The sequence below is a fragment of the Mugil cephalus genome, chromosome 15, assembly GCF_022458985.1.
Source record: "Mugil cephalus isolate CIBA_MC_2020 chromosome 15, CIBA_Mcephalus_1.1, whole genome shotgun sequence".
Lineage (NCBI taxonomy): Eukaryota > Metazoa > Chordata > Actinopteri > Mugiliformes > Mugilidae > Mugil > Mugil cephalus.
Window position 1 is genome coordinate 22,047,286 of NC_061784.1, and position 23,439 is coordinate 22,070,724.

General features: G+C 42.6%; 2 protein-coding genes across 5 annotated transcripts in view; one reads left to right on the top strand and one right to left on the bottom strand.

Annotated features, from left to right (window-relative positions):
- Positions 1-15,073, top strand: part of stk10 (serine/threonine kinase 10) — a 44,409-nt gene extending 29,336 nt beyond the window's left edge. Inside the window, exons 8-20 of the mRNA XM_047607481.1 lie at positions 2,865-2,999; positions 5,033-5,377; positions 5,884-6,231; positions 8,694-8,818; positions 9,922-10,045; positions 10,271-10,450; positions 10,537-10,629; positions 10,714-10,843; positions 11,929-12,053; positions 12,152-12,340; positions 12,431-12,556; positions 12,669-12,782; positions 13,485-15,073. Coding sequence (XP_047463437.1) covers positions 2,865-2,999; positions 5,033-5,377; positions 5,884-6,231; positions 8,694-8,818; positions 9,922-10,045; positions 10,271-10,450; positions 10,537-10,629; positions 10,714-10,843; positions 11,929-12,053; positions 12,152-12,340; positions 12,431-12,556; positions 12,669-12,782; positions 13,485-13,625 — 2,175 coding nt within the window. The 3' untranslated portion in view covers positions 13,626-15,073. The remainder of the gene's footprint in view (positions 1-2,864; positions 3,000-5,032; positions 5,378-5,883; positions 6,232-8,693; positions 8,819-9,921; positions 10,046-10,270; positions 10,451-10,536; positions 10,630-10,713; positions 10,844-11,928; positions 12,054-12,151; positions 12,341-12,430; positions 12,557-12,668; positions 12,783-13,484) is intronic.
- A 261-nt stretch (positions 15,074-15,334) lies between these two features.
- The window catches only part of sh3pxd2b (SH3 and PX domains 2B), a 39,015-nt gene continuing 30,910 nt past the window's right edge, over positions 15,335-23,439 (bottom strand). For 2 of the 4 annotated variants that reach the window (XM_047607482.1, XM_047607483.1), the window contains 8 exons: positions 23,216-23,347; positions 22,015-22,116; positions 21,149-21,232; positions 20,272-20,389; positions 19,473-19,666; positions 18,832-18,878; positions 18,591-18,716; positions 15,335-18,509 (listed from right to left, as the gene is read on the bottom strand). In XM_047607482.1, the coding sequence (XP_047463438.1) occupies positions 16,992-18,509; positions 18,591-18,716; positions 18,832-18,878; positions 19,473-19,666; positions 20,272-20,389; positions 21,149-21,232; positions 22,015-22,116; positions 23,216-23,347 (2,321 nt within the window). In that variant the 3' untranslated portion in view covers positions 15,335-16,991. The remainder of the gene's footprint in view (positions 18,510-18,590; positions 18,717-18,831; positions 18,879-19,472; positions 19,667-20,271; positions 20,390-21,148; positions 21,233-22,014; positions 22,117-23,215; positions 23,348-23,439) is intronic. The other 2 variants (XM_047607484.1, XM_047607485.1) reach the window with 1 other exon arrangement.

Below are 23,439 nucleotides of genomic sequence, written 5' to 3' on the forward strand. Positions count from 1 at the left end.
AAGCCCCCCCTCAAAAAAAAAAAAAAAACATCAAATATGTCCAGACAGAAAGATCCAGCCACCGCCGTCGTCAGGTAACTCAGCCCTGAATGAAGCCTCCTGCTCTGGAAGGCGAAGGTTGTTAACATTTAACCTTTTCACACCCAGCCATGCGTGACTGATCTCCAGCCCCTCTGGCCTTAACGCAACGCGAACCTTAAGAGAGACAGAATAAGCTCCACTGATCCACATCCTGATCCATAGTGTCAGAAAAAAAAGAAAGAAAGAAAAAAGCTGCGTTTCCCTTCAGACTGTGAGGTTTTGATTTAAGTTGTAACAATAAATAACTAGAAGCTGACTACTAAGATGTTCACTATTGTGCTTAAAAAACTATTTGTTTCAGTGTTTCCCATATGATGTTAATACGACGGTGGCCCACTAGGATCTAATTTCTCAAGCACGGTCTTCAGAATCAGCTTTGTTGGCCAAGTATGAGCGCACATACAAGGAATTTGGCTTAAATAAGCGTAAAAACGAAAGTGTAAAAAAGAAAGACATTAGAGAAAGTAGTGAAGGGTAGAACCAGATACTGTGCTGTATTTAATGAACTGACTGTGTTTTTAGACTGTGGAGATTTAACATTATTTAAGAGTTATTTAAGAGAGTTGTTCAAAACCCGGAGCGATTCCAGACGTAACGTGACCTAGCTAAATGCTAAATGTTAAGTCAACAATTTACTTTAATGAGATTTATTTAAAGATAATTCATTTAATCTTACATACATTTGTCCATAAAATACCACGTCTCAACAATATTATGTTCAGTTTTCCTGCATATGAACTTTATCTGTGTTATTCCCGTCATTTATAGACGGACTGATACTAAAGTCATGCTCGATAGATATAGATAAATATATAAATATCATGCAGAGTCTTTAGCTCTGAAGCCCTTAGAAGGCCTCCCATACCTGGAACAGCATCGACTGCTTGGACACATGCAGCTTTCAGCTCAGAGAGGAGAGAGGTCATGCAAACTGTCCCGAGCATCAAACCTTCAACTCAACTGCCTTCAGGGATTTTAATGTTGCAGCTTCTTTGGAATTTGGATATGAAACAAAGGATTGAAGAATAAGCTGCTCTATTTTCTCCTTGAACTGCACCGGTGGATATTTCCCCTCCACTCATTGAGAACATGACTTAGTCTTATATTAAACTCGAGCTTTAAGTCCGTCCATAAAGCGTTCCCAGTGCAGATCCCTTCGCTTTGACCCCTAAATGCATGTGTGCGCTGCAGAACTGTCTCTTCCAAGCATCACTGAATCCATTTTTGTGACATGTGTACCACCACAGGTTTTTAACGGCCTCTCGGTTGATGACTCAGGAAGCGGTGCTGTGGTTGTTGTTGGAATCCGAATCATTTCGGCTCAAGTGTGTGTGTCTTTAATTAACCAGCGCGGCCGTCCTCTGCATCAGCTGCAGCTCGTGTTGAAGTAATCATGAAAAAATAACCGAGGGCTCTCCAGTATTTATCTATTTATATAAAGGGTAGATCTGTGTGTCCTTCCTTCATCTGATATTTGATCAAGTTCACTGTGGAAAAACTGTGAATATAAGTTTATTTTCATTATTATATGAAAACGATGAAAGCAGAAAACTAAATAAGGGTCTGTTTTTCTGACTTCTGGTGTTCAAAAACACACAAAAAAAATTTCAATCTTCTTTCAATACAGACACATACATAATGCAGCTTGTAAGTCATGACTTCTCATATTTGCTTGAAGTGAAAACACACTTGCTGTTCTAGCAGCCATAAAAAAAAACAAAAAAACAAACTGCATAAAATAAGATTCACAGTTGAATGGAAGAACAGCTTCATCTGGATCTTAATCTCACGCCACAAGGTGGGCACAGACACAAACAACAAGTCCCAGTGTAGAGAAAGGAAAAACAACAGTTCTTCTTGTTTCCACTGTGGCTTAAACAAATGGTGACCTGGCTCTCAGCATGCGCCTCATACTCATTAGGCGATAGCTGACTGATGTTTGTCATCGGAGAAGCTAAAAGCCTAATGCAGTCCTCAAGGAAAAGGCCGCGCACGTACGCGCACGTCCTGACTTCGCTGCACACTTCACGGTCCAGCACCACTTGTAGCCTTTCCCCTTCGTCAGCTGTTCCAATTAAATTACACGGCGGTGCAACGCATCTAAATAATAGATGATCAGCCTTTTAATTTAGCCTTTTATTACCCATGCACTCAACTGATAATTCATTTGCACTTTACGAAACACATTTTCTCCACGGCCGACGCGTGAGCTGAAGTCGCTTTACTATTTTGAGCGCGTGACGTCGGGTTTAAGTAAGAGGGAGAGTTGTGTTGTAAAGTGTAAAGCTTTTGTTGTGGGCGTTGAGGAAGAAGCAGGTGGCGGATAGAGTGTCTCCTGCAGGGAAAGTTACCTGGAGCCGTCATGTGCGCCCGTGGACTCTTGCTGCTCCGCAAACGGATGAATGCACAAAATTCTAGAAATTGAAACAGTTCATTTTCCTGGTGGCCCTTTGAGATGTGTGACCAGTTTTACACACGTTTCTTTAATTAAAGGCACTTTCACATCGTGCGTTTGCCTTTACAGCTAATATGACAGCCCCCCCCCCCGTACGCGCCGCGGCTCAGATTACTCTGATCTGTGGATAAAGTATAATGTAGCTCCCAGCAAATATGTTCTCATGAGTTATTTATCTTGTGGTCACAAGTGTCTCAGTCTCCTTCTTTGTACAGGCACCAACTGTTCGTTGTTTACGACCCTTAAAACTAACAAGTGTCTGTTTGTTTTTGCTTTTCTTTGCTTTTCTTTTTTTTTTTTTTAATGGCCACTCATGTTTTGTCCACAGCACCGTTTTGTGAGATCGGTGACGTCCAACCGTCCGCTGAGAGAGCTGGTGGCCGAGGCCAAGGCTGAGGTCATGGAGGAAATAGAGGACAATAGAGAGGAAGGCGAGGAGGACGACGCCATGGAGCTCACTGGGGTACCCAAATTGGATCTTGTTTTTATTTTATTTTTCTGTTAATTTTTTATTCCTTTCTTTTTCTTTCCTAAGGAGCCTCAGTAGTCTCTTCCTGAAAGGTCTGGTGGCTTTAATCTGTTGCATCGTGAGAGTTATTTGAATTTACAACGTGATAATGGCAGAGTGAATTCAGTGATTTAAATTTGCTGTGGTTTACTTAGTAAAATGTATTGTCTTAATTGTGTGAGAAGGATTTTGTTGACTCTGTGTGTGGTCTGAATATAAAAAAAAAAAAAAACAGGCCTTCATTTAGTGTCACCAGAGGATGATTAAACTCATGCCCACAATCACATACAGGCATGCACTTACCTGCACATGCTTATGCGGTAAACACTTCCCTAACCGACCCCATTTGAACTGCACTTTTTCATTATTTCATTTATTTTCGGTAAACATAGCCTCCCAGACACGAGATCGATGATGCATTCTGCAGAGGTCATTCATAAATCCACAGAGGCCACGAGATTAGAAAGTCGCTCCGTACCGGGGGCGAAGTTTACCTCCTGCCCTCTGCACAAACAAAGGAACAGAACCCGGAATACTGGCATTCACCCACACCCACACACGGTTAAATATAGGCTCTGCCTTTGGCCTCACTTCTGCGTAAAAGTGGCCGTCGCCTCACAAACCCCCCGATGGACTAAATTATTTAAGGTCGCTCATTGTTCTGGCAAGATACCCTGGCCCTTAAATAAGGAAATAAGTGCGAAGGAAAGCAGAGGAAGCTGGAATGAGACAAATGTGTTGCGTGTCACGGAGATGAACGGTTTTCTCGCTGATCTCTTTGCACTTTGAGTTTGACAAATTTTAAATCCACTGAGGCAAATGACTTGACTCCGGTGCAGTGGCAGGAAAGTTAGAGTTCGTACACCCTTAATTTTTGGCAGCGTCTGCCGTGCTAAGTGGACATGGTGCTGTGGTTCGTTAATGAAACTTTGTAGGAGTGAAAGCTAAGGAAGAACGCTTTAAAAAAAATATATATATCGCCTCTTTTAGGGGATTTAAAAGGCAAGAAGGAGAAGAGATTTGAGAACAATAACTTGCCTCTGCACAATGCATGAGTGCTGAAAATGTACTTTCCCTAAAATAACTGGTTTAAATTGCTGCCGTGCTGCTTTTATCTGGATTAAAAAAATATATAATATCTACATATCTTCCTTTATTAACATAATAATGGACGTTAACTGGCAAAACCACGTCACATTTCTCATGTCATTTGGTTCTGACGCATAAAATTCCAAAGCGCCCATCTCTTCCTATACATCACACATGGTCAGACTGAAACGTCTGAGCGTGAGACTGAGTGTGGTTGAGATTCATCGTAAACATGTCTGATGGTATTGTTTACCACAGAGGAAGTGGTTCTCCAATGTGGAGGGCTGCTCAGATGTAGAGATGCTGGCATCAACACTTAAGCACCAAACAACAATTTTGCCAGTTTTTGTAATTATAGAACGTGAGATTCTAGTCTCACACTTTACTGATGCTGGTCCTTCAGATCTGGGACATGTAGGGTATGTAGTGGGGTCACTAATTAACTTAGTTTTGGATTAATCTTACTTATTTTTTACCTTGATGTTTTTAGCATGTGATCTTTTTCAGGATTGCTGTCGCTGCAGGCATTACTTCTGTCTAGTAGACTTTGTTAAATGTAATTTGTGAGATGTTCTAAGTCTTATCACATCCATTCTGTGGCTATATGAATATTAGAAATGCTGTAAACACGTAGCTCGCTCCCGTACTGTCAGCGCTGCCACAGGCCTTCCATGTCTACTGTATTTATTACACAATACATTCATTAGATCAAGGCTCCTCCAGTTAAAAGCAGGAATGCAGTCATTCCTGCTAAGCTCGTGTTAAGGAAGCAGCGAGGCCTTTAACCATTAGCATTTGGACTAAAAGAAAAGGTTGAAAGCATTAACATTTGGGAGACTACCAGTCACTTAAAGCCTAAAAACCACCACCAAAGCTTAACAGCACCTCTCTGTTCCCAGACTAGTCATGCCAGTTTGGAGGGAGACCAGACTCCGGACACCTCGAGCCCCACCACGCCCTCCTCAAACACACCAGTACCTTTCGTCAGGAAAGAGGCCGAGCCTGAAACGCCGGTGGAGGAGCCCCCGGGCCCCGCCGCCGCGGTGGTGGCGGCGGTGGGCCCCGCTGTGGTGCCGCAGAACAACCTCCCTACGAAGGACGCGGAAGAGATGGCCGACAAAATGGCCGACGAAGTCGCGACCATCGAGTCGGAGAAATCGGAGAGCGAGTCGTCGACCAAGACGTCCAGCTCAGACTCGGGCATCGAGGATGGGAAGAGCACCCCGACGATGGAGGAGGAGAAGGTGCTTTTTTAAAAAGTTTTCAGATGAGAAAATGACTCATTGCTCCATCGAAGTATTGACTGATTTAGATTTTAAGTTTCTTTAATTTGTTCATAGCTCTTAATGGTGTCAGTCTGAGCTTTTATCACATGAACCTCGTAGAGAACTCTTCTGGTTGTGGCCTTTTAATAAAACCCAGAGGTAGAACAAGAACCCACGACAAGGCACTTTTACTGTTACAGCCCAGACATTACATTACGGGACAGACTATTTAAGTTTTTCTTTTATTGTCCCAGTAGTTTATAGTGTTGAATATTGTTTTAATTGTTTTACATTTTTTAAGTTGTGTGTCTGTGTTGGAGGAGAGGGGGGTACAGGTGGAATTATTATATAGGGTTAGGGTTAGGGTTAGGGTTAGCTAAACCTAACCCTAACCCTCAACGCTTTGTGCTGCTCTTTGCATGAAAAGTAGTTAAGGTCTGATTGATTGATTGACTGACTGAACTGATCATAAAATTTATTTTAAGGTTGCCGTGGAGACCCCAGAGACGGAGCAGCCACCGCCTCGCCGTCAGTCCGAGTCGTCTGAGGAACATCCCAACAGCACTACAGCCACCAGAGAACAGCCGGCTCCAGGTCCGAGTCCCGCTGCCGTTCCTACGCCCGCTCCCGCTTTCGCCCCCACGGCAGTGCCCGCGGCCCGTTCTCGGCCCAGAGAAAACCTATCGAAGGGAACCCCGGAGCGGATATCGCTGGGAGGAAACGCCTTCATCAATGGAGGGATCATCAACAAGCGGTGCTCTGACGCGGGCAGCATGGCGTCCGACAGCATGGACATTTCCATCCACAAGGAGAGCTCCACCATGTTCGCAAGGGTGAGTCGACGCGCAGCGAGACATCCTCTCATTTGAATAGATTAACCATGATGAGACGAGATAATGGCTTTGTTGATGCAGATGTGTCCCTGGAGTGTTTCAGACGGGCATTTCCTCACCGTGAAAGTATTCGAGTGCAGCCCCCTGCCTCTGTAGGAAAACCCCTCGTTGGAAAAAATAATTTCTCTACATCCACGGAGGAACTGAAACTGCATTGTGTTGTGTTTTTGGGAGTGGGCGTCGGCTCCGTCTGAACAGACGATTGCCTGTGTCCCTTTAGGCTTGCGCCACACATTGCACCCATGAGGAACAGAGAGTGACGCTGTTATTTATTTCTTTTCTTCTACTATTTGTTGTGTTTTCTACTAATTGCGGCGAATTGGGCTTCCGCCCCCGAAAAAGAAAAACCTCTGATTTATTTGTATCAACTTCCCGATGAGTTTCTCACAGTTCACTGATCGCTGGGTCTACGCCCACTGAGGGAGAGCGGTCAGGAAGCTAGAAGTTAGAGAAGAGAAGCCAAATATGCGACACTTTCCATTCATCGGGAGCAGTGGTGCCCTTTGTGCGGGCACAGTCCAGCATTCACCACTCTGAATGGGAGCTTCTATGCAGCTCATTGTCCCCCAGTTGCTTCTGGAGCCTTATGGACTGACCTCGATTGAAGTCCCTTTGGCTGCTCGCGGAGTCACGTCTGTTTGCGGCGTGTTAAAGTTTTTTTCCAGATTATTCTGCAGGCGACTCCGTGCAGGGAGAGGGGTGACGGGGCTGTCTTTGTTTCTGGACAGGCGTGTGGTTTTTGTGAATGGGGATTTGTTGACGTGCCCAGCGCGTAGCTAATAACACATCCACGCCAGCGCAGCAGGTAGAGAGGCGCTAAACGGCACAGGAGCATCCAGCTGCTGTCGACCGTGACGGGAGAGGAGACGCACGCGGCCTCATGCGGAGTGTGTTTGCTCAGCTGTGTTGGCCTCACGAGTTAGCCAGCAACATTTCAGGCAAAATAAATCCGTCGGTGCGCGGAGGAGAGCTTCCTCGGTTCAGTCTGACCTCACATTGATTGAGCTCTAAGTATTGAGCCGGCCCTCACTCACTGTGGTACCTGTTCATCTCAAGCCATGCTAGGAGAGCTCCCTGCTTGTATTTAGTCTTTGATTGTCCAGAAAGCTGGTGGTAGCTACAGCTTGAGAGCACGATGTGTCTGTACCAAATGTATGGGATGTATGGGAAAAATCTTTAATGATAAGGATTCAAGGATTTTTATTTGTCATTCACAACCATACAGACGCAGGAACAAAATTATGCACTCAGGTCCTGGATTGTTACCCATAGTAACTATAATATAGACACTAGTAAACCGTGACTAAACAAGATAAATAAAATGAGATAAATAAAGTTGAAAAATTAAAAAAAACATAACAAATAACAAACAATAACAAAAACATGGCAACAAGCAGCATGAATAATGATAAATATATCAGTTTGTTCTTGTCATTGTCTGTAGCCATTTCAGTGTTATCATTTCTATTGGATTAATATTACTCTTAATATATTTATTATAGTTTGTTGTCTGTAGCTTTTTATGCTGCTGCTATTTTGACCATGTCTCCCCTGAACATCTCAACAGGACTAACCTGAAAATAAAATAAAGGTTAAACAAAACAATCATCATCAGTGACTGAGAAATGCGTGGATATAATAAAGTCTTTGTGGAGTTTTCCATCCTGCACCTTTGTGAGCCAGTAAAGTTTTGCCTTGAAACACACCTCCACCTGTCCCTATATACGGAATCTATTTATAAACTAGGAAGTGACGACATCCAGGGTTTGACCTGCCCACTGTTTACCGAGTACACCGGTCGTATCACTTTTGTAAATATTGTCTCAGGATGCTAATTTAGATATGAGATAATGGAAAAAGTGCGTGACAACAAATGTCCACTTTGTTATGACAGCGGCTGCGTGTTGACTTCTGGTCCTTGAGTTAAATTCCAAGTACCGGCCAAATCAGTTTTACAAGAATCCAGATAAAGACGAGCTGAGGTCACGCCGTCACGTTTGGTGGAGGAGGCCGTGTTGTTGTTGCTGCTGTTGGTTACTCCCTGCGCGGCGGGCGCTCCTCGTTACGCTGACGGATTGCGCCGCTTGTTAAAGTCGAACCTGATTGACAGGAATATTAATGCCTTCGTCAACACACACAAACAGCGGCCTCTCCTTTCCACCAGATTCAAATACCGTGCTGGGATTCATAAACTTTTCAGGGGGGAGTTCATTACAGGGAGCTGCATGAGTTGGGTCTTTAAACTTAAAATATCACTATGAGCACCAAACTGAGGACGTTGCATTGTGGGTAATGATTTTAACATGAAAGATTGTCAAGTCCCTTACATACATCCTCTTTTATTATTATTTATTTCTTTTTTTCCCCCTGTGACCTTTGACCCTCCTCTGTCTCCCCATCAGGACTTTTCCAGTAAGACCCTGAAGCGAACCAGGAAGTTTGTCATCGATGGCGTGGAGGTGAGCGTCACCACCTCCAAGATCATCAGGGATGACGAGAAGAAAGACGAGGAGATGAGATTCCTGAGGTATGTTGGTCGAGCGCACGCAACAATCATACCGCACTCAGAGATATAGTTACATGCACAGGCTCGATTCTTTCCACTTATTTCCTGGAGAAACGTAATCTTTCCCTTCTCTGTAAACAAGTCCACGGACTCTTCGCTCATCTGTTCGTTCCTCGGCGCAGGGCGAAGCCTCCGCTGTGATAAGTGGCCTCTTGGATGTTGTTGCTTTTAGTGCACTTACCATTTATGGAAGCGTGCTCTTTGGGGCTCTTTCGTCCCCCTGACATTAAAAATAACCCAACTATTGTGGAAAAACTACTGAACTTGGGCTGCTTTGGGGGAAAAATAAAAAGTCTCTGAAGTCACTTTGAGAACAGGGTGAAGATGAGGTTATCTGTGTTTTGGTGCAGGGATTCAAGATGGTCCAGCTGTTTTTTATTTTTATTTATTTATTTATTTTTCAGTTTTGAGCAGACATATGTTACTGTTAAAATCTGTTGCTGTTAAAGCATTTTTTTCTCCGGTTAATAAAAGTTTCATTACATAATAGAACACACTGCATCAGATTTGAAGCAGATCCTGTGCGTCAGCTGTGCCATCTAGTGGCTAGAGTATTACATTACACCTATGACTGCAGTGAAATCTGTGCTCGGCTTCTGCAAGTCATCCAGTGCATTATATTTGGTGACTTATACATTAAAAAAATATCATCAACAAAGATATACATGAATTTTTCTTTTATTATACCAGCTGCTGCTTTTTCTCGATAGAAACTTCTTCACGATTATTTTCTGCTAATGCGTTTTTCTTTTAAGTACTAACCTCAACAATGATGCTGTCAATACCTTCTTTTCCCCAAAAAATAGATAGATTTTTATTATGCAGTGAATGAATTATAATATTTATGTATGTACAATATACAGCATCAAGAAGCACAGTTCTTTTATTTTTATTTAACCAGGTTTAACATAAATAACCTGGTTAAAATCTAAAAATTTTCAGTCTTTCAGTTCATATCTTAGAAACCACTAACTGCAGTATGTCCTCGGAACAGAGACTCTATTTTCCCACATTTAAAGGCTTAAAGAGAAGATAAATCCATGTTAAAACTTGTGTTTTTTCAGACGACAGGAGCTGCGTGATCTGCGCTTGCTGCAGAAGGAGGAGCACCGCGCTCTGTCTACTCTGAACGCCAAACTGGAGTCGCAGAGGGAGCAAATGCAAAGACGCTTCGATCAGGAAATAAATGTGAGTCAGTCAGTCAGCCACAAGTTTCCCAAGGATAACTTGAAACGTATAATGCAGTGCAACAGCCACTGATGTTTGCACCCTGTAGTTGGTCAAATTATCACATCCATAGTGTACAGTGTACTAGATACTCGTTTGTAAAGGCCTTGCTAAAGGGACTGTAGGCGGCTGCTTTATTGCCACCTAACACTTGCATTGTGCTTCTTTCCCCACTGTGTGTCCCAGGCCAAGAAGAAGTACTACGACACAGAGCTAGAGAATCTAGAGAAGCACCAGAAGCAGACTATTGAGAAAATGGAGACAGATCACAACGTTAAACTCAAAGAAGAGAATAAGCGCATCAAAGCGGAGCAGGAACGAGACTACCGCAGGTTCCAGGAACAAGTAAAACAAAAGAAGAAGGAGGTACATTTGAAATGATTCATTTTCCAGCCTTAACTGTCCATCTCCTGATGTTTCTTGAGTTTTAAATCCTGTATTTTTTTTCTTAGGTGAAGCAATCTATTGATAAACTGCCCAGAAACCAACGTAAAGACACCTTGAAGCAGAGCATGACCGCCTTCCAGACAATGAAGTTGAGAGAGGTACAGCTCGTTTGGTTGAGTTCATGGGATTTCTTTGCCTGCTTTAACCCGACTAAAATATTGTTTCTCTTCTTTGTGGTGCAGGAGGACAAGTTCCAGTCCAACCAGAAGGCCTACCTGGACGCCACGCTGAACAAAATCATCTCCAACAACAAGAAAGAGATCGCAGAGATGGAGAGGGAATGCCTCAACAAGAAGCACCAGCTGATCCGAGGTAAAACTAACCGACTGCCTCTGTCCTCGGTGGGAGGTTACATTTGTAATGCTGACTGGTGTACCCCAAGGTTCTGTTCTTGGCCCGATTCTATTCATTCTCTATGTAAATGACCTACCTAAAGTTTGCCCAGGTTTTAATCTGCACCTTTATGCTGATGTTACAGGACTACATGTCCATGCAAAAACAAAACAAGGAGCTACTGCAAAATTATCAGCTGCACTGACGCCTACATCTCATTGGCTTAATCAGTCTTGTTTGCACCTTGTTTGCAACTCTAAAAAGACTCTTTTTCATGTTTTTCTCTCTCATTAAATTCAATCTATCAGATTTCTGTCATTTCTTACCTCCAAAACAGCTAAAGTCTATATGCATGGCATGATATTTTCACACAAAGATAATGTTTTACAACCTGGACACACGCAAAAGAAAGGACAGTAAAACCTATCAAGTTATTAAAGGAGGCAGTTAAACTTTTTCATTTTCATTATTGTAATGTCTTAAAAAAAAAGTATAATATTCTTGATCTAGACAGTTTCCTAAACTTTATGGATGTTTGTCTAATTTTCAAACTGATAATGACTCTTGAATTCATCCAGAAAAAAAACATTGAAGGACAAAGAATGAGAGCTTGAACTTGAGGTGACTGTAAAGAGGCACAGAACTGAAACATCCCTGGAGCAAGTTACCACCACCACACATCCGAGCTACTTTCTTTCTAAAAAACACTGGTTAAAAATAAATCGGAAATGTACTCACATAGCCTAAACAGTTTTCTTAATCTGATGCATACTTTCTGGGTTCTCGGTCCATTAATCTCAAATGTTTTGTTATAATGTTCTGTCTGTTTCAGTGTTCTGTCTGTCTGTGTCTTTTTCTTGGTTTGTGTTGACATTGTCTGTCTACATCTGTAGTTTGTTGTTTTATAGTCTTTTGTGTCTGTGTTGTGCCTTGGCTGAAATTTAGCATTTGTGCTAATGGCGCATTTATACTAATGGCACCAACGTTGATTAATGTGCATCAGCCCAATTCAATAAACTAATAATAATAATAACAACATGTTCTTTTTCGATTTATTTGATCAGAGCGTGAAGCTACAATGTGGGACATGGAGGAGAAGAACCTTTACGAGATGCACCAGCTATTGAAGCAGCAGCTTAAAGACCAGTACTTCCTGCAGAGGCATCAGCTGCTCAAGAAGCACGAAAAGGTAAATGAGTGACCTCGATCACTTCACAGCCACCGTCCTGCACGCTTTGAACTTTCAGCATGTATGAACTTTCAATTCAACTGCTTGTGACCCCACAGGAGCAGGAGCAGATGCAGTGCTACAACCAGCGAATGACCGAGATTCTCAAAGCTCGGCAGCAGCAGGAGAAGAGCCGCCTGCCCAAAATCCAGCGCAGCGAGGCCAAGACTCGGTTGGCCATGTTCAAGAAGAGCCTCCGCATCAACTCGACGGGCAGCGCCGCCGAGGACCGAGAGAAGATCAAACAGGTGAGGAGACGGGCGGCGGCCTTCCCCGCTCTGAGCTCGGGCGTTGTCGGTCGCGGTTGCTAATTCACCACGTTTTGCGTCTGTCTCCAGTTTACTCTGCAGGAGGAGAAGCGGCAGAAGGCAGAGAGGATGCATCAGCAGCAGAAACACGAGAACCAGATGAGGGAGATGATCGGTCAGTGTGAAAGCAACACCCGCGAGCTGCAGCAACTGCAGGTGAGTCCCTGTCCTGTCACGTTCCCAGTTTCCACAGTTCTTTGTCCGAGACAGAAGTGAGCGCAATACGCCAGCTTGCATTTGTTAACCAGAGCTCACTCTGTTCCCCCAGAATGAAAAATGTCACATGCTGATCGAGAATGAGACTCAGAGGCTGAAGCAACTGGACGAGCAACACAACCAGAGGTTGAAGGAGTGGAGGGATAAGCTGAAGCCCAGAAAGACGGTATGTGAATCTCTCCAGTGCTGACTATAAAATTTTTTTAAAAAAGCAGGAAAAACCAAAGTGGGCTCTGGAAGTGTATGATCCGGACACAATTTTCAGCATAGAAGGAATCTAAATGAACTTTAGAAACTAACTAAGACTCATTCAAAACTAGGCTGATAAGAGGCTAATGCAAACACAATTTGGAGACCAACATTGAAGACCTCTGTTCTAGCTAGGTCCTAGCTTTCAAGTTAAAGGAATCGTTTGCCTTTTTTCTCTCCTGGCACTTTTAAAGTTTTAAACATATCCCTACGTCCACCTCTACTACTCGCACTAAGTTGTGTCTCCAAATGTAAATAGATGGCGGTTTTATAGGTTTTGGCAAACAGTCTGGTGTAGTAACTTCTTAGTAGTTTTTACGATGTTTATGCTAAGCTAAGCTCAGCTAAAGTATTCAGCTTCATGTTTAAAGCAACGATATTTTGGATTTTAAACACAAAATATTAAACCTTCATCTTTTCATGTCTTGATCTTTCTCTGCATGTTTTCTTTCCATCATCACATTTTCATCATTACCTGCTTTCCATAAATTGGCTTTCTACTTCAGAACCACATTTAATGAACAGATTTATCCTGCAAAGCATGCGTCTAAAATTAGATTCTGCTGACTGTTTGTGCATCGTCTCCGTCTTAAACTCACCTTGGTTTCCGTCCTCCCAGACGCTGGAAGATGAGCTGAACCTGAGGAAACGGGAGCAGGAGGCTTTCTTCAGCATGAGCGAGAGCTTTGATTTCCCCAACCCCAGTTCCCCCACCAGGCTCTCCAAGTTTGTGCCTTACCAAGAACCTTCAAACTCATAAAAACAGATGCTGTGACATTGCACAATTTTTTTTTTTTCCCCGCCCGTCGTCAGAACTGAACACGGCCGCAGGCGTTGGAGTCGCCTGCTGCCTCAGTTTGAATTTTTGCAGCGTAGCCATCCCTCCATTAGGTTTCTTTATAGGTTTGTTGTGCTTCACATAATTCACTAAAGATCTGCTTTACTGTTAGCTTACTAGCTTTCTAGTAAAAAAACAAACAAAAAAAAGGCATGAATAGAATAATTCTGACAAGCCAAATATCCCAAATTGAATTATTTGAATTAATCTTTATGCTAGGGAGCGAGCAGTTTCTTCGAAGTGCTCAGCCAGGCCAGGGAGTTTCTGTTTGGATGATGAGAACATATGCCATCGCGCCTTTTGTTAACCCTAAATTCCCTAAAAATGATTTACTAACACCCCCCGTTACTCCCCTCTGCCCCCAGCTGCCAAAGTCTGCCTTAATTTATTTTTTTACCGCTAACAGAACAATGATATCAGATGTCTCACTGTAAATCTTGATTTAAATATTGTTCTTTGGCTCTTTAACCCAAACCAATGGTATGAAGGACGTGCTTATTTTTTTTTTTTTTGTGTGCGTCTTCTTTCTTTTAATGAGGGATGAGGCTAAATCCAAAGTTATTCGAATTTAATGATTTCTTTTTAAATGATTCTTTAGATTTTAACAAATGAATAGTGTTGCTCTGTTATTATATTTTTATTTTTTACTGTAAAGATCTGTCACACTGGATGGGAACTGACAAAGCCAAAGCTTTTTGAAGGATGTTAATATAGATAGGTGATTCAAATCCGGATTTAAAAATTAAAAAAAAAAAAGAAATGTATTATGTGGATAAGGACAATACGATGCGCAGCGGATTAACTGCCTGCTTATCAATGTGCAATATTATTATGTATGTCTTTGCTTGAAGAGGTTTATTTTTCCTAAACTTTACCTTCCTTTGCACTGAGACGGGGAATAATATAAAGATGCGCGGAACCTTCGTGAAAGAAACATTTAACAAGTAAATCATTTTTTTAGAGAGTCGGAAGCAATAATGCGGTGGTTTAATTTAGTAACTGATGATGTGATTTTGAAACGCAGCTCTTTAAGATGTTTTAAGGGGGTGGAGGGGGCAACAAAACGTTGTGAGCTGCATGAATTCTCCGAACATCATGACGAACCCGTAGACTTAAGAAGCAGCGGCCTGGCCTGTAGAGTCATGATTCAGGGCGTCAGTCGGGTACAGCTCCCTTTCTCTCTGAAGTATTTAAATTTATTTTGAAAACATATGTTCTGTCCTGTTTAACGGCCCCGTCTCATGTCTTCCTCTCTGCCTCAGTTTACATAACATTATTTGTGTGGAGGGCTTGTGAGTGTGAATGAAACTGTATCAGAAGGAACCACTGTTGTAAATAATAACTCCTAATAAATGCAGATTTTCTAATTACTCGGCTGTGATGAGAGACTCTTTCTGACATTAAAAGCTGTAAGAAATTTAGATGTGAAGAAAAGAATTACACCAAGAATGAATAATGTTCCAGTAAAGTTATTCTGAAAGTAAGTATCCTGTTCAGTATCCTGTTCATTTCTAGTCATACTACCAACCTTATATTTTTTTTAGTTGTCATTGTTCCTTTGCAGCCGTGGTTTATTCTCAATTGCGGACCCCTGCTACAGACGGATATTGAGACAGATTTAGACACAGAAATTGAAAAATCGGAAACTTTTATTGACTAAAAGCAAAAAGCAGACTCATTGTAATGAAAAAATACATGGCAAAAAAAGGAAAGTAAATAGCATACAATACTGAAATGATACCATCAACACATACATTTGCCTTGCACTGTACTGCAGACTGTACCTTCCTGCCCCCTTTTCCACATAACATACACCTGAATTATGTCATTTTAGTTTGATTCTCTGTATAAAACACAACTGGAAGGCGCTGTTAACATTAAAGCAACTAGAAACAGAACAGAATCAGTGTTACAGCTTGTAGTCTTGTCTAATTATTATCATCCAGCTCCACGGATGAGGATTTTTATCTCATATTTAAATCACCATGATGTGAAATTCACGCATCTCCCTCAAGTGACCTGCTTTTCAGTCAACACACGTCCCTCCTCTTTCACCCCCCGATCAGCACAGAGATAAAGCAAAGAGCTAAAATAGACGGACCATGACAGAAAAGTGACAACAGTTAAGATACGAGTCTCATTACTGTACAATAAAAATAATTTGCTATACTGACCGTGCTTGAGACCAGTCAAGCATTCATGTAAAACATTATTTTTTTTTTATACAATGGTCATACTTTGTTGTTGTTTGAGCACCAAACCTCGGTTAAGAACTGACTATACACTCACAATACTGTAAATCATTGCACAAATCACTGTAGATCTTCATCTTTTTTTTTTTTCTTTTCTCCCTCAACTGTCGATTCACATTTTACAAATCTCATATTTTGGTGTGAGATACAAAGAACTCCTCTTCTTCTTTTGTTTGGGTCATCTAGCCTCATTACCATGGGTTGATATTGTGGCCAAAAAAATAAAACAATAATAAAAAGTATGGCTAGAGGAACTAAAATGCACTGCGGCATTCTTTCCCTTCTTTCAGTGTGTGCAAACCCGAAACTCACCCCAACTGAACTGACTGAAAGTGCACGTCTGTTACAAGTCACTGCAACAATAATTATGCAGTCAACGAAGAAAAGCGTTGCAATAGCAGAAGAAGGAAAAAAAAAAAAAACTAACGTGCATGTTTCTCGTATAACAAACAGCACTCCTACTTGGCAAAGATACATCTGTAATAGCACTTGAAAGCCCAGATAATTAACTCCCCCAGTGAGTTTATGTGCAGTCTTAATCTAAGGTTGTTTGTTTGTCTACTGGCAGGATCTGAACATCTAGTCATAAGTCGAATGATTTCAAGATTCCAACGAGGACTATGTCTACAGTTGCATACAGTTTATTAAGAAGCACTGAAGCACTTTGCATATAATATTAGAGGCACGGTATCATAAAAGGCAAAGGTGTGGATACATTTATTCTAGTGTCTAGCCTGAGTTATGGCAACACCGACGCCGTCACTAGCACAGGGCGATAAAAGCATTTTTTTTTTTTTTTACCTTAGATTTGATATAATATCTAGGAAGAAAAAAGTAAAATGTCACAAAACCCAACAAGGTCACGTGTTATTGCTGGTAGAATATTATCAAAATGAATCAACAACAAAAAAAAAAGGTACCTACACGTATAAATAAAATAATAAAAAAAAACACCGACTAGCTAAAAACTACTGATATTTTGTTCTTTTTTTTTTTCTTTTCTTCGTCAGGTGATGTTTGAAAATACATTTTCTACCTAAGGTTTCTTGCTCAGGTAATTTGAGGGGATCCAGCCCTCAACTTCTGCGGCGATATTTTTACAGAACCACCAGCCGTTGCTGTTTTTCTCCAGTACTTCAAAGACCGTACCCACCTTGAAGCTGGATGTTTGGTCCTCGCCTTCAAAGTCCGCCACGGCCAGATACAGCTCGTCCTTACTGGGCTCCTTGACTAAAGGCGGGAGCTTGTCCTTGGGCGGCCCGGGCTTCTCGCTCTTTAACTGGGGCTTGGGAGGGACGGGGACTTTGTTCCCCTTGGACTCTTCCTTCTCTTTGTTCGGTGGTGACGCAACAAACCCTTTAGGTTTCGGGGGAGGGGGTCTGTTGAGCTGTGGTGGTGGAAGCTTGGGAGGAGCGTCCTGGGATTCCTTTAGAGCAGGTGGAGGTTTGAGTTCAGTCGGGCTCGATGGGTCGGTTTTCTTTGGAGGAGGTGGTCTCCGTGGAGCCATGGCCGGGGGTCTCTGGGGGGCATCCTTGTGGGGAGGCACGGCTGGTTTTGCAGGGGGTGAGGAGCTATGGCCGTTGACGTGTTTTGGGGGCAGCTTTGGCTCTTCGGAGTACTTACCATTATTAAGGGAAGGGATGTGGATCGGGGGGGAGCTAGGGGGTGAACTCGGGTGGGAGCTATTCACTGCTGCGGAGGCGTCATTCTGATGGTTCGCCTCCACTGACCCAGAGCCAAGGTCTGCTGGTTTTGACGATGGTCTAAGCTTGCTTCTCAAGTTGGTGATGTCTAGTTTGTTTTCCGCTGGGGGGTCCGGCTTGGCGGCTGGAACGGGTTTTGGTCGGACCACTGGCTTGGCCTTCATAAAGGCTGCAGGGCCCGGGGGCTCAGGTTTCTCCTCTGCCACCTCTGACTTGGGCCTTGGTGGCTGTTTAGGAACAGGTTTCAGGTTAAACTTCTTCACCTCTTTGGCAGAGACCTTGTGGCCACATTCGAGACCCATTTCATTCCGAAGGTGGAGAGCTTTGTTCTTATCCTCTTTCTTGGCTTCTGAGGGCTTGTCCGGTTTGAAGGGGGCGGCCTTGGGTGTAACCAGCGGCATGATGACCCCAGGAGCTGGGGGTTTTGGAGGCAAAGGCTTGGAATGATCCGGTCTTGGTTTCTCCGCTACCTCCAGTTCAAAACTCTTGTTAATGGACTCCCTTCGAGGTGGCAGAGCTGGTTTCTCCTCAGCCGGAGGGGCAGACGGGGCTGGGGGCAGGGGCCCAGAGAAGGCAGGGGCCCCCTTACTGGACTTCCAATCTCTCAGCTTAGGTCGAGCAGAGGACTCGGTTGGCTCATCTGGAAGAGGCTTGGACCAGCTGTCATCCGCCCCTGAAGAACCACCATCCTCCAGCCTGAGCTTCTCCATTTCATTCGGCAGTGGGGCAAGGAAATTAGGTCGCAGAGCGTTGCTGGTTTTCTTGTACTTGTCAATAAATGTGGCCGGGGCCCAGCCCTCTTTCTCATCTATCTGGATGTACCACCAACCACTCGCATTCTTCTCAATCACCTAGTAGGTAAAAAAAAAAAAAATGCTATTTAATAAGTTGCCTTCATTTATATCAAACATTTCACCGAGTTCCTGACTCACCTCAACTTTTATTCCAGCTTGGAAGCTAATCCCATCAGGGATGGTGGTCTGGAAGTCGGCTATGGTGTAGAACTCTTCCTCAACTTGTGGAGGAACGGGCGGCTTGGGTAAGTTTGTACCACGTGGCTGTGAGAGAGATACAGGAAGGTAGATTAAGTTGATGGAAAACGTGTTTTTTTTTTTTTTTTTTTGAGAAACACAGCGGTATCTTGCTACACATAATCACAGAGGAAAATCTTACGATGGTAAGATCTCTGCGTGGTGGAGGTCTGTGTCTTGATCCCACTTCTGTGAAGGAAAAAAAAAATATGCATCAATGAGTTGAGATTAACAAAAAGCAGCAATCTGCTCACTACACAATTCTTCAACATTCTGTATTTAGATTTTCTCTTCATACTGGGTATTCTGCCAGTAGAACCTGAAGCAAATGTTTCCCTGGCCAAAAAGTAAAGGGATTGTATTGTGTGAACTTTCCCCAACCATTTTATTAGGGGGCGCCCTGATCCCCAAATTTACTTTTATATATTAAAAAAAGACTACAGAACTACTACTGAAATCGTTTAACGTTAGTTTTCCTATATAATAGATATATTCCCCCATTTCTTTAATTAAACAAACTAAGAAACTTTATGTTATTTATCTTATTCATATGGCGACATGTCATTTCTGTCTCAACATGGTTTACGATTCTCATCTACTTTCTGTAGTGAGTCCACGTGCACACACATGCACATGAAAACAAGTCATGTCAACCCTTGAAAAATGGACAAACTCGACCCCTAAAAGCTGTAAAGCTAGAACAAACACTGCTGTGCTAGTCTACAGGATTCAGTGTGTCATCGCTGACAGACACAACTACAAAGTACCTCTATTGTTACTTACTTTTGGTGTTTTCAGAGAAAAGTGAGAGCCTGTTTTCTTTCTGCCCGTTGTCTCTGGCTGCATTGTTTTGCTGGTTTTGTTTGGAAAAGCCGTCTATGTCGTTTGTACTGGCGGCTCCGGCTGACTGCTTCTGACTCTGGAGGTCAGTCTTCTTCAGGTAGGAGGCGGGGGCCCAGCCCTCACGACCTTGGTACCTGGATGAAGGAGAGATATGTCAAGCACAATACTGGGTAAAAAAAAAATTAAGGAACTGTCTAGGTAGATTTAGAACCGATTTATCTATATCTAATATACTGTGAATCTAAATCCCTGGCAAACCTTCGCTGGAGTATAATCAGTGACCAAGAAAGAAATTTGTGGGTGGGAGAAGCTGACTTCAATTTAATACATATTTATTTATTTAAAAGAAAATAGCACAAGGAGAACTTTTCACACAAAGAATTATGTTAGATTTTCTAAGTTAGAGCTGGCCACTCCAATCCAATAAACTGTCAGAATCAGTGAGTATCTCCTGCTGGTCCTTGAGCTGTGCAGCCTGAGGTAAAACACTGAGACAGAGAGAGAGGAGGAGAATAAAAACCTGGCTAACAAGCTGAACTCCTGGAAGGAGAGACGAATGTGAAACAGCCCAAGAGGAAAATATGGAGGAATATTCTTTGACAAAGACTAGTGAAGGCTTGGAGCCATCTTAACTCTCCCTCTGTAGCTCCACTACAGGCCAAAATATGGAAGCAAGAGCAAATTGATCCATCTTCCAAAATCTGGAAGATCTGAATTCTTTAAGCATGTCTTGAATTACCTGATCTTCCACCAGCCTTCCAGATTCTTCTGAATAATCTCGACCACCATGCCTCTCTCCAGGTCGATCTCATCCTGGTCTCTGGCAGAGTACGGGTAAATCACTGAATACTTCTCCTCTAGAGTTGGAAGAGGAAAGAGTTGTTAAACGTCAGAAGACAGACGTTTTTTGAAGATCACTTGTGTACAGTTCCACGCATACGGATGCACAAATAAATGCTAATGTGGGGTAATAGCTGGGGAGGGCAACGCACAAAATGACACACTCGGATTACAATGGATCGTAGGTTCTTTAAATCGGTAACTTTAGGTCAAACTGAAACCCTGAGGCCTTGTGCAGTTTAGGATGAGATACTCTAGACTTATCCAACTTATTTCAAGAGGCAAGGTTTGAGCTGCATCTAGTGGAGTGAGAAGACGTAAGATACAAGTGTGCAACACACAAAAGACACATACATCCTCCACAGGTACTGACCACAGACATGACAAACTTGTTACTGACAAAAAAATGCAGCTACATCTACAATTTACTTATCATTACTTCTACAGTTATATTGCAGATAGTCTATGTAACACTATCAACAGTCTATGTATTGTATTATTGCTGGTTAATTGAAATGACACTTTATTATTATTATTATTAACTACACATTTTTTTTCTTTTTATTTATAACACATGGAAACACACAATCCAATTCACATGCAAGGATTTAATCCACATGCTTGGGTCACTCGTGCAACATACACTTCATGCACACACATGGACAAACATGCATACGGCCGTGTATGCATGCTGCATGAACACACACATTCAGTAAAGGTGTGAGGGGGGAGGGGGGAGGGGGAGGGGGAGGGGGGAAGAAAGGCGTGCGCTCCACCTTGCCCAAAGCCTGTGCTGAAAAGATCCCCTAAAGTTCTGCGACGACCCACGTGCCTTGGCAGTGACCAGAACCTCCGAGGGACTGACATCCCAGCACAGTAATTGGGGCAAAATAGGAAGTGAACGTTACATATGCTTTCTGGAGGACGTTGTCATCTTAAATGAAAGTATTTTGAAAGTGTTGGACCTTGTATTAGATCATTACATTGCAGCTTCCAGTCTCAGTCTCAATGCACTGTCCTTACCAACATGTTGCTGATACTACTTCCAACTGGCAACTTAGGATGAGTGGGTGCACATTAATTAGTGGGACACTTGGAAAAAAACACTGATGCCAACTTGACCACATTTCATCATGAACTTGCTCAACTGTTAATGTATTGGTTTTGATAATGTAATTCTATAAATCTGAGTGAATGTGCATGTTAGATGTGGTCGACTTGCCCAACAAAGATTTTGCAGCCAGTTCTACTTTTAAACATGCACGCTTGAAGGCTTCGCCAAGACCTGAAATGTGTTCTGTAATTTGTACTGGCTCCTGCCACTAGCTAGCATCCCTTGCATGTGCTGTGCTTTATCGTTACAGCGTCGTACAATATGCTGCCTGGACTTCCACGTCCTACGGGGAGTTCAAGCTCATGTTGCAATACATGTTTTGTGGGTTTAGAAACATAACAGCACACATTCGTTAATCATGGCTGCGTAATAGTGAAGCTTATGTGTCACTCAAACTGCTCAATATTCTAATCTAGTGGGTGAGACATGAGGTGCACATACATAGTTGGATTTGAGAGTATATTTTTCAGCTTTTCCTTGAAGGAATATTCTAAACAATTCGTCCCCGGATGTAAAACATTTCTGTACCTTCTTCCCCTGGAATAGTGAAGTCATCTGGGTCGTCCTGCGCCTCCAGGCAGGTGGCAGGGACCCAGCCCTGGGCATCTTCTGAGCTCACGAACCACCACCCTAAACGAGGAGACGTATAACCACATGGACATATGAGAAATCTGGAGAGGTTTCAGGTTAAGCATCTCTGGAAATTCTGCCGCATTGGTTAAAGGTCCCATATTATACATTTTTTCAACAATTTCATACAGGTGTCAGAGCTTCAACATCATTGTTTTTCAAAGTGTATTACCCCAAATTCAGCCTTGGTCTTGAATTTCATCCAGTCAAAAAGTGGCTCTACTGAACTGTACTGAGAACAGGCTGATTCTGAATGTGTACCTTCTAATGTTAATGAGCTGTGTCTGTCCACGCCTACTCCACGCCAATGTTTATGACTATGGCTGGTAGAGACGGTAACGTTGAACCAGAATCTGAGGTACCTGAAAAAGTTCAGACTCTGCGGCTGCAGCAGGACGTTTCTGGAGGATTAGTTAAAAATATTGTGTGTCTGAATATGTTACTTAGTTATGTGTTGTTACAGTTACAACCACGTCGCTAACGCTAGTTTCCACTAACTATAATAGTTAAGGTTCGTTGATGAAGCCAACAACAGAGCAAAGGCCGTGCTTTGCTTGTACCTTTGTCCTGTGTACTTGCGAGGAGAAAAAAATGTCGCCCGTTCTGTAATTTTAGAGGGTTCATCAAGTGGCCACTTGAGGCTCCAAAAGGAAGCAAATCTCCGTAGACCTCCATGTTAAAAAGCCCAACTTTACAGCATTATTAAACATGTTTACAGCCTGGTACAAAAAATAGTTTATTTCACTATTCATGACAACTGGGTGGTGGGGGTGGGGGGGGCGGGGTCCTGAAGACGTTCAGATTCTGCAGCTGCAGCTCGATGTTTCTGAATGGTTAGTTAAAAATATTGTGTGTATGTTAAGTTTTTTCAAATATGTTGTAAATGTTACTATTGGGACACATATTACTGTTAGAAAACCTTTATAAAAACCTTTATGAAGTGAATTCTGCATAATATGGGACCTTTAAAAAGAAACTGTTAATTACTTGCAGGGATAAATAATGACTTAAGAAAAAAAAAAGGATGACATGAAATCAGTTATCATTGAATGATAGGAGTAAAAGAATGGAGAAACAGGATTTGTCGTCTAAAACTTGCCAGACTCGTTTTTCTCAATGACCTCCACCACCTGACCCACGTGAAGACTGATCTCAGAGCTCTCCTGCTTCTCATAGTCTGTCACTGCCACGTACTGATCGAGGAGCAGAGGATCCGCTGAGGAAGAGTCGCCTGTTGGAAAGGAAAAAGAAAAACGAAAAGAAAATGGCAGCAGATTTTAATTTAACCCCTTATTTATTCATTTTTTTTTTCTAGGGAGGTTA